Source organism: Austrofundulus limnaeus, unplaced genomic scaffold, assembly GCF_001266775.1.
Source record: "Austrofundulus limnaeus strain Quisiro unplaced genomic scaffold, Austrofundulus_limnaeus-1.0 Scaffold409, whole genome shotgun sequence".
Lineage (NCBI taxonomy): Eukaryota > Metazoa > Chordata > Actinopteri > Cyprinodontiformes > Rivulidae > Austrofundulus > Austrofundulus limnaeus.
In genome coordinates this window covers 320,444-330,349 of record NW_013952811.1, presented here as the reverse complement: position 1 = coordinate 330,349, position 9,906 = coordinate 320,444, and the positions used below count along the sequence as shown (strand labels likewise).

At 38.8% G+C, this 9,906-nt stretch overlaps 1 protein-coding gene across 2 annotated transcripts in view; it reads left to right on the top strand.

Moving 5' to 3' along the window:
* afap1l1a (actin filament associated protein 1-like 1a) overlaps positions 1 to 7,504 on the top strand; it is a 50,019-nt gene extending 42,515 nt beyond the window's left edge. For both annotated transcript variants that reach the window (XM_014024147.1, XM_014024149.1), the window contains exons 13-19: positions 537 to 682; positions 796 to 868; positions 1,190 to 1,307; positions 4,200 to 4,367; positions 5,640 to 5,815; positions 5,901 to 6,026; positions 7,332 to 7,504. In XM_014024147.1, coding sequence (XP_013879601.1) covers positions 537 to 682; positions 796 to 868; positions 1,190 to 1,307; positions 4,200 to 4,367; positions 5,640 to 5,815; positions 5,901 to 6,026; positions 7,332 to 7,358 — 834 coding nt within the window. In that variant the 3' untranslated portion in view covers positions 7,359 to 7,504. The remainder of the gene's footprint in view (positions 1 to 536; positions 683 to 795; positions 869 to 1,189; positions 1,308 to 4,199; positions 4,368 to 5,639; positions 5,816 to 5,900; positions 6,027 to 7,331) is intronic.
* The last annotated feature ends 2,402 nt before the right edge of the window (positions 7,505 to 9,906 follow it).

Here is a 9,906-nt window from a genome sequence, read left to right as displayed (position 1 = left end):
GCATGAATGAGTCAAAGCAAGGCTTTGGGCATGTTTTATTTATGAGAGTATAACATTATAACATAATATAAAACTCAAAAAAAGTTAATTTTACATGATATTGCCCCTTTAAGAAAASAAAACTGCACTCATACCTGGTTTGACATTATTAGAGCAATAAAACACTGTCAAATAAAAATAGTTCAAATGTGAGTTGACTTCCTGAGAAGAGCCTTTTCGAGACCTTTTTCCACAAATGTAATGCTTGTTGACCTTTGACTGAGGCCCATTTCGCTCATTGTTGTCGTCTCGCCCAACACCAGACAGATGGKGTCACTTAAAAAGCTCCAAAGAACTCAAATAAACTCATAGAACAATAATCAGCCCGTGAGCAAGATGTTTTTCTAAGGTGGGGACCAAGCCAAACTAAAAAAAAAAGGCATAATGTGCCTGTGTGGGGAGAAAACTGCTCGTCCTWATTCTCCTGAAAGAATAACGATACAAGAAATCACGTTAAACTCATTTAGTATGAACGTTTGTCTCATCCTTTTTGTTAGGCGAGCAGCTCTGAGGAACTTGGACGGTGGCTCGGCGTCCTTCTGGCAGAGACGGGCTCGTTTACAGACCCYGAGTCTCTGCATTACGACTACGTGGACGTGGATACCATAGCGAACATTCGTGACGCTGCACGAAATTCCTTCCTGTGAGTGGAACGGGTGGGGTGGGGGTTTTAGGTCTGGGATCTGAGGACGAGGTCAGAGGCAGTCGGTGATGCTTATTTCTTTTCTCTTTTCACCTCCATCTCTCCGATCCTAGGTGGGCCACCTCCTCCAGCAGTACATCTACGGATTCCAGAACGTATGACGARGTTCCTAATGAGGACTTGCAGGTGGGACACACATGCTTGTGGATAAAAACRCGTACATGTGTATTTTTGAAGTTTTATCTTCACCCCATGTGTGATGCTTAACTGTGATGTCATCCGATTAGAGGTTTAGTGAGTGACACTCCCCATCACACTCAAATAAATCAAGCATGATCTGATGCAGAAGACAAAAAAAACATAGAACAAGAAGGTTACGACAGTTCTCAGTTAATCTAATTACAAGATTCTTTCTAACCCTAATAATATCTTTACATTTTTCTTCCCATTCTCCCACATGTGCACCCCGCACTTTTCCCCCCGTCTCATCTCCACCACTCCACCCAGTCAAAGGAAAACCACAAGCAGCAGTCTGGGAATCAAGAGAAGCGACTCTCCGGTTTCTCAAACAGTCACGTCGACAGAAACACCAAGTCCTCAGTTTCCCTGAAAAGAACCGGCTCAAGTGAGTGCGTTCRGTCCCTTTTGTTCCATTAACAGATGGGGGGAAACCTGTTGTTTATACAGTGGGAAGTCATTTCTTTCATGTGGTTTTAACTAATAGTACAGGGCAGGTTTGTGACCTTAAACATGTGGCAGTTTCAGTAACAGTKACGTGGTGTTGGAAATATGTCATTTCATCAGCTGATGCAAAAAGAAAAGAAAAACAACAAAACTGCCTAAACAGCAGATTTCAAAAGCCAAGTCTTATTTAGGAATGCAATAACAGCTTAACCAGTCAGAAGTACTTAAAACTAACTTGCACTTTCACCTCCTTGCACCCTGCTTTGGACTTAAGAGTGTCTTGTTTCAATAACCCATGCCATTGCATGGGCTTACCATTGTGTACGTGTRTATTTCTGTGTCTTTTTCTGGGCTTTGGGTTTTGATGATGCCCAATGATRCCTAACAGCTAGAGAAGGTTTGATGTGGGGACTGACAGAAGCTCAGGTCAAGATAAGGTCAAAATCTGAGTACATGGTTCTTACTTTTATGTTGTGTATGGATGTACAGTAAATCAGGGGATCCTAATGACATCTTTTACATGATTTGAGATAAGGGCTGCCACGATTAATCGATTAATCGACGACTAATCGATTATTAAAATAATCGATGACTTATTAAATAATCGATTAATCGTTTTCTTTTTTTGTTCTTTACTTTGTTTTTCTCTCCAAACTGCTTTGACACCTTCCACTGCCACATCTGCCTTTCTGTCCTTGACACACATGCACAGTAGTGGTAACTGGGGTAGGCCGTGGACGTCACAAGACATTAWACAGACAGGCTCTGGTATCATGGCTAAATAATCGGTGATTAATCGATTATAAAAATAATCGTTTGTGGCAGCCCTATTTGAGATATAGTGGCTTCATTTAGTTTCTGGGTGGATGCATRTACCAACAGTGGGAAACCTGTTTGTACTGTTAAAATTAGTTACGTTCTGTTTCGGTGTAGGGTATAAATTGTATATGTACAACCTTGAGGCATTCCTGAGCCAGATAAGTACTGGATCTGCCATGTGCTGTCTTGTCAGTGAGGCATGCCCTAAAAAAAACATGTGAAGGAGAGTTGCCTCTGTTGAGCTCTTCCTAGATGAGTTAGACTTCCAAGGCTTTGCTCGGCTACCCTATGGTTGCTGAACACAGATCTTGTTTTTTTTCAGTCATGATCCGTGTATCGTAGGAAAGGGTTGAAAYATGAACAAACCAGCCAATCAAGAGCTTTGCTATTTGACTCGGCTCTTTTTATTTTTTGACTTGACAAACCTGGAGCTATGCCCTTATTACTGCTGACAWGGCTCCGATCTATTGATCYATCTTCTGYTCTGTCCTAYCATCATTAATGAACAAGACACCTAAACCCTTGAACTGAGGCAGAGGATCATCCTCGACCTGGAAGGAGCATTCCACCCTTTTCTGGTTGAGAACTTCAACTTTATGTGGGTTGACTGTCATCTTGGCCACTTTACACTTGTTGCAAACCTCCCCAGTACTCATTGAAGGTTATGGTCTGAAGATGTCAACAGAGCACCATCGTCTACCAAAAGCAGAGTTGAGACCTTGAAGTTACCAAACTGTAAGAAATGAAGATCTTGTCCATGAACACCACAAATAGGACTGGAGATGGTGGACAGCCCTGACGAGTCCAACCTGCMCTGGGAATGAGCTCGATTWTATGCACTGACTGYGTACAGAKCTCTTGCTTTTGTTGTWCAGGGATCAGATACCCTTTACATGYMTTTGCCMTTTTCTGTCTGGATTTTTCGTTCTCACTATGCTTATATCTAGCTGATCCAGCTTTTCCAAACTATTCACAATACTGCATGTCCTGTGTGAGTTTCAAATGTTCCTGAGCRCCAAAGCAGCATTAGACTGGCAGCTTGAAAGGGATGTTGGGTGGTGTCTCGCCTGATGTTGTCACTGARCATGAGCAGATGAATGACGGGTGCTAACATACATGTGGAGACAAAAAAAAACCCTTCTTGATTTGGATACTTATACTCCATAAACAGACAGACTAGATCAGCTCCGAAAGAGTGGGAAGAAATGATGGTTTTCAGCTGAAAGTGGAKAAGACCTAATGATATTCCCTGTGGAACTCCTTTGCTCTTGTTTCATTTTTGTTGGACCCTGTTTTGTCAGCTTTACACCCACCCAGACTTTCCATCTGTGTCATCTCAGAGAATATAAGAAGAATGAGGCATAAGGGAAACCTGAAGTAATACAAATGTTCACATTTAATACAGTTGCATCTCACAGAGGACTCATAGACTCCACTGCTGTTGTGCGTTAGAGCATACAGTCTTCGAACACTCCTTTTAGTGGTGAGCCAGTTCACAGACGGTCCGATTCATTCAGGGCCTCCATCTGTCACAGGGTTTCACTTTTTTCTGCTGATCCTCATTTCATTTTTCATTTATAATCTCAGCCATTTTTTTTTCTCCTCCAAGTCGAGGAGATTAGAGTTCTGCTTTGTAGAAAGTTGTATCAGTTCAGAGTTTCATCACTGTGGTCACGTTCCAGAACATCAAAGAGCCCGGCTTGTTTCCCAACTGAAGGCTTTAGGATGGAACCAGAGATTTATTGGACACACACTGCCTCACCTTTGACCTCCTGCTCTTAAAGTGTGTGTTCATCACATAATCGTTCTCCCCCTTTAAAATCAAATGTTTTTGTTTAAATAACAAAGGAAAATCCAAACCAGCGGGATGTACTTACACGTGCCTTCATTATGCTTCTCAGACGGAGTATGAATCAGACTAGGAGGAGGATCACGGTGCACGTTTTTATTTTTATTTTGTCTTCTTCCCACAACCTCTACACATCTGACCCCCTTCACCTTTGCTCCCACCCAGATGCCAACCAGTACGGAAAGTATGGGAAAACACGAGCAGAGGAGGATGCGAAACGTTACCTCAAGGAAAAAGAGGGCCTGGAAAAGGAGAGGGATGGGATCCGAAACACACTGGTGACTCTACGACAGGAGAAGAGAGAGCTGAAGGAGGAGCTAAAGATGGCCTCGGGTAAGTGGAGAGAAATAAGGGGGGCTAAAAACAGAAAGCAGATGCTGTGCAAACCATTTTGATAATTGTTGAAAAACAATACATAAATCAGCAAAATTTGGATTAAAATTTGAGTGAACACAGCTTTAATAAATATCTGTGTTTCTGGGTAAACTGAGAATGAAGAGAGTAAATCCCGAAAGCACAAAATAGAACAGGGGGATATACAGAAAACAAGTAAAACTATAGCAATTTTCTTTTTACGATCCTGCTTTCTGACCTGTATTATTTAAAGGCCATGTGAAAGGAAATTCCCTCCTCACGAATTATTATTACAACCAACAACACAGTTATGGAAACGTCTACAAAATCTTACTAATGAGTTTCCTGAAGCTTCACATAGCATTCTGCCATCAGAGGTTTGGCTTTAGAAAGTCTTTCATTTCTTTTACTTACCTGCTTTTAAAGGCAGAGGTATGTGATAATGATTCTGCCATGTCTGGGATGTGCCAGTGTGTTTATGTGCCTTTTAGCAAAGTATCTCATAAACTATTGCATGAATTTGAATTCGACTTGCAGAAAGTAATTGTTAGATTCACATCTACAACCCACAGCCTTGAAACAAAATGTTTGCMACTCAGGTTATTTTGCAGGTATTTACTTAAAATAAAAAGTGTTTTTAGCTGTGATTGATACTCAGCACATATTCTGAGCTCAAATGGATTGTGCGAAATGTTTGATTTAAATTTTGCTGTTCGGAATCAACTTTGTTAGCAAAATGTCTGATAGAGTTTAAGAGTGGAGTTGAAGCAATGTTCAAACATAAATCTGTTTAAAAGAAAGTATAAAGAAATTGTTTTCATGAACTTTAAAGCTTTATAAAAACATGATATATTGTAAATATTATATTATTTCTATTAGTGATCGTATTAATAGGAAGTTAGATTAGTAAAACTTGATAACTTCTTTTTTGACATGTGAGCTATACAAAATGTGTAGCACTTTTTTATTTATGTTGGTTTTCTTTTTCTGTTCATCTCTTCATTTCTTAAAATGATTATCTGTATAGATAACATGTTAAAAATAAAACAAATAAACAAAAAAGTCATCTTTAAGATAATAATCATTGGAAGTACCTCTAGAAGTGCATAATTTTATAGCCAACAACATTAAATTCAGTTCAGTTCAAAAATACTTTATTGATCCCAGAGGGAACTTGGGTAAACATGGCTGTCACAATGCACAGCTGTTGTATTTCTCGTCGTGCTGATTCTCCGTGTCTTTATGGAGCAGAAAGGAGGAAAGCCTTCCTGAACAAGCGCGTGTTCGAGCTGGAGGAAGCCTGTCGAGCTAAGGAGGCAGAGAGGGTGGACCTGGAGCTCCGGCTCACTGAGGTCAAAGAAAACCTGAAGAAGAGTCAGGCAGGTTCAGCGCTCAGCGCACCCAATGAGGCCAAGCCACCCATTAAGGTAAAACTGTGGCATCCTGTGAAAATACATTACTTTGTTAACGCGCACTTGAAAAACAAGTATTTATACTTTCTGTTCTCTGAAGACGTCTAGCAAAAAGATCCAGAACATCTACAGCGAGTCTTTACCAGTAAACTGTGCTGCAGAGCTGCGGAGGAGACCTCCTTCTGTTTACGCGTCTTGTACTGGAACTGTCATGCAGAAAGCCAAGGTGAGGTTGATCAGATTTACTTCACTCCTCCTGAGTTTCCATACTTCACACATACAGTAAAAAAAACTGTCTTTGTGTCTTGATGATGTCATTAAATGTTCCGGTCTTTTCAGGTGGCTACTGTGGAAACAATATGAACAATTAACATCTTACATGTTGTAGATGTAGCTCTTTGAATGACCTCAGTTCAGAGAGTTCAGACTTAGACTGATGAGTTAGATTGATTGAAACTAGGACCAAAGCTGCTGTAAGACAACTCCATACTCAAAAAATTTTTAACAGCTCATGCAAATGCTGTTTAAAAAATTTTATGCTGCAGACATATTTTTATAATACTATCAGAAGCCTGGCTTTTTTTTTATTTGCATTGTTTTATACAAATAATAAAACAAGTAACATTTTTAGTTAAAGTTAGTTCTATACAATTTCCTATCAAATTGGCTCTTTTATTTATTAAAGTATTTATTAACCACTACAAAAATTTGAAACACTCTGGCCATTTATAACATTGACCAAGGTGATTCAGGCTTAATTAAAAATATTTACACATAGTTTTAGCATAGAGCTAACAGAATTGTGCTGTTTTTTGAGCACAGAACAGTCTTCTGCACTTGTGAACTGGAAAGAAGACAGAAATGTTCGTGCACATTAGTGTGGGTGCTGATATTTCTGCACATGCATCAACAGGATCTGAGTGGTGTGCCTGCAGTCGTCTACTTCTCCAGACTGCATCTGGAATGCTACAGCTAGCTGCTGCCGTTGTGATTTGCTTTTGCTAGTTCCCATAGAATTCCATCATGTGAAAATGAGATGATCAGTTAATGTTTTACAAAATGACATTTACGTGAACTGTTATAAACATGGAGAATTTAGTTGTTTCGGAACGGCAGCAACCCACTTTGGTCTTGGTTGAGATTCTGACTAGCCTTTAGCTCATCAGATCAGGTCTTATAAAGAGCTATCTACAACAGGTCATAATTGCTCCTAAATTACTACAAAACTGCTTCAGACATTTGAAACTATTCTTTTTTTATCTTTGTGTCTGTATTTTGACTAAATTTTTACTCTTGAAACAGATTTTGTCACGTAGTCATTTCATTTGAATGTTTATTTGGTCAAAACGTGTTTGCACAAATAGATTTATTTTTTTGTCTAATCCTAAAAAAAATTTTGTTTACCCATTTCAGTTGTATTAATGAGCTGAAAAAGACCCATATACACAGAAAACTCTTTGTGAACACATTTCTGCACAATACTGTACCTTGAATTTCTTATTGATCTCTTGTTCATCTTGTGTCCCTACAGGAATGGGAATCAAAGAAAGGAACCTAGGAGGGGATTACTGGAAAAGACTGAAGTGAATGGATATCAGGGTGTGATTTTTCCACCTCATTTCTTTTAAAAGATAATCTATTTTTATACCCTGAAGCTCAGACGTTTGTGTTGAGTACCGAGGACAAACTGTAAAAAAAAAAAAAGAAATCAGCCACTAGATGGCGGTACAGTCTTACTGAATATTTATCCCTCAGCCTCCTGTACAAACCACAGATTGCAGGTTGTTTACTCTGTGCTTTGTTGTATTGAGTGACACGGTTTAAAAATAAGGACCAGAAAAACACAAAGGCCCAAGAAAAGGGTAAGTGAAAGTGAAAAAAGAGCAAGAACATAACAGAGATGGTGGAAAAGTGCAGATTTGCTGTGTTTGAAACCAAAAATGAAAAGATTATTTAACATGCTACTAGAAAAAAAAAAAGGAAGAAAAAAAAAAAGATGGAATTTGTTGGTGGGCGTATTTTATGTAATGGTTTTCCTTTCTTTTGTATATAGTGAGCAGAAAAACACAAAGGCCCAAGAAAAGGGTAAGTGAAAGTGAAAAAAGAGCAAGAACATAACAGAGATGGTGGAAAAGTGCAGATTTGCTGTGTTTGAAACCAAAAATGAAAAGATTATTTAACATGCTATTAGAAAAAAAAAAGGAAGAAAAAAAAAAGATGGAATTTGTTGGTGGGCGTATTTTATGTAATGGTTTTCCTTTCTTTTGTATATAGTGAGCTTTGACTACTACTTTCTGTTTATACTTTTATAGTATTTTATTTGACATTTTTATTATTATTATTATTATAAATCCCAGCAAAATTTTCAGATCCTTAAATTTACATAATAAGTTTATTATATTTGATTTTATCTTCAGACCACTAAATAGGAAAACTAACTTCTTCAAACGGTACTTGGTTGACATTTCGGAGCACATATCCCAGAATTCCATTTCAAATGCTTTTCTTACATTTTTATGTTTTAATGACTTTGTGTTTGAGATCAATCAGAAACTCCCTGACAGTTAGCTTTTTAAACTTTCTAAGGATCTAAAACTTTTGCACGTTACTCTTTCARATGTGTGTATTGAAATGACATAGAGGATGCTGCCTCATTGTTACATACTGTACTTATTAGCTTCTCCGTTAAGGTCGAAGCTGTACTACTAATTGAAAACATGATGAAATTTCTGGTTTATAATCCAATATTTACTTGACTCCCTTTGACAGGAAGTCAAACAGAATTGTATCTTCCTGTTGCAGATAACTGAATTACTAACATAGTGGTGCTTTTCAGTGATACTAATCRATATTTTCCAGTTAAGGAAATCTTTATTTGTCATTTTAAAACCTTCTCTGGTCGACTTTTGCACTTTACCTGGACGAGGAACCAATAAATTTGCATCTTATTGTCCAAAAGCCTCCATCTTGAGTCATTTGAAGCCATGCAAATGCTGACATTTTCCACAAAATAAAAAATAAATAAAAACATTCTGTTTTCTGAGGCTATAATTTAATTGCACATAGTCTGCACTGAAGTAAATATACAGTATATTATCTTATACAAACAATTTTATACAGCCAAAGCAAGAAAAAAAGCACATCTATATGAGTCACTTAATAAAGGCATTTTTAGTGGATTATATTGTAATTCAGGCAGCCTATCAAGGATGTGTTTGCTCATCTTTGTTGGGTTTAAAAACTTGTTGGAGGCTTTTTCACCGATGCCACATGCTGATACAATCACTGACAAAAATAAAAAAAGATAAAGCACCTTGTTGGAGTGGTGGAAATGAAATAACACTAACATAAATGATTACRTTATATGAAATGGCTGGTGGAGTTGGCACACTAGACCCATGCCAGTAGGGGTGTGGCATCCCTTCAGACCTGGATACAAGAGGTAAATCAGTGTGGAGCTAAATCATACAGCTGTTATCCTCTCCTGCAACCGTCAGACAGCAGTGACACTGGAGATTCAACAGACTGGCACCTAATGCCAGAACTGATCCCATACATTTGATTGGGGGAAAACTGGGGGACCTGTTTGGCTACAAGATGATGCAGGTAGTCTAATGTGGTCATGTGTGGACAGGTGTTTTGTTGAAAGATTGAACCAGGGCTGCTGTCTAGGAGGGGTAAGACTTGCCCCTTCGCAGGAAGTCTCTGACAGGGCACTTTGCCGTTAAGGCTCCTTGAATCACCACCAGAGGTCACCTGAAATCCTGGCTCCCCACTGCAGCTGCTTCTGAACAACATGGCCAACATTGGTCCTGTCCTCTCAGCACTGGCAAACAACCACAAGATGGTCACCTGCGGTTTTGCAAAACCAAGATTTATCTCTGAACAGAGTATGACATGTCCTGATGCATCTCAGTAATCCAGGTAAAAAATCAAAGTAAAAAAATTGTAAATGTCCTCTGGACGGGTTCTTCTTTAATGAAACGTTTCGTCTCTCTTCCAAGAGACTTCTTCAGTCTGAGAGTTTCAGGCAAAACTCAGGCTTTTATGTCCTGCCTCCAGGTGACTGATACTCACATCACATGACCATCGTTCACAGGTGACTC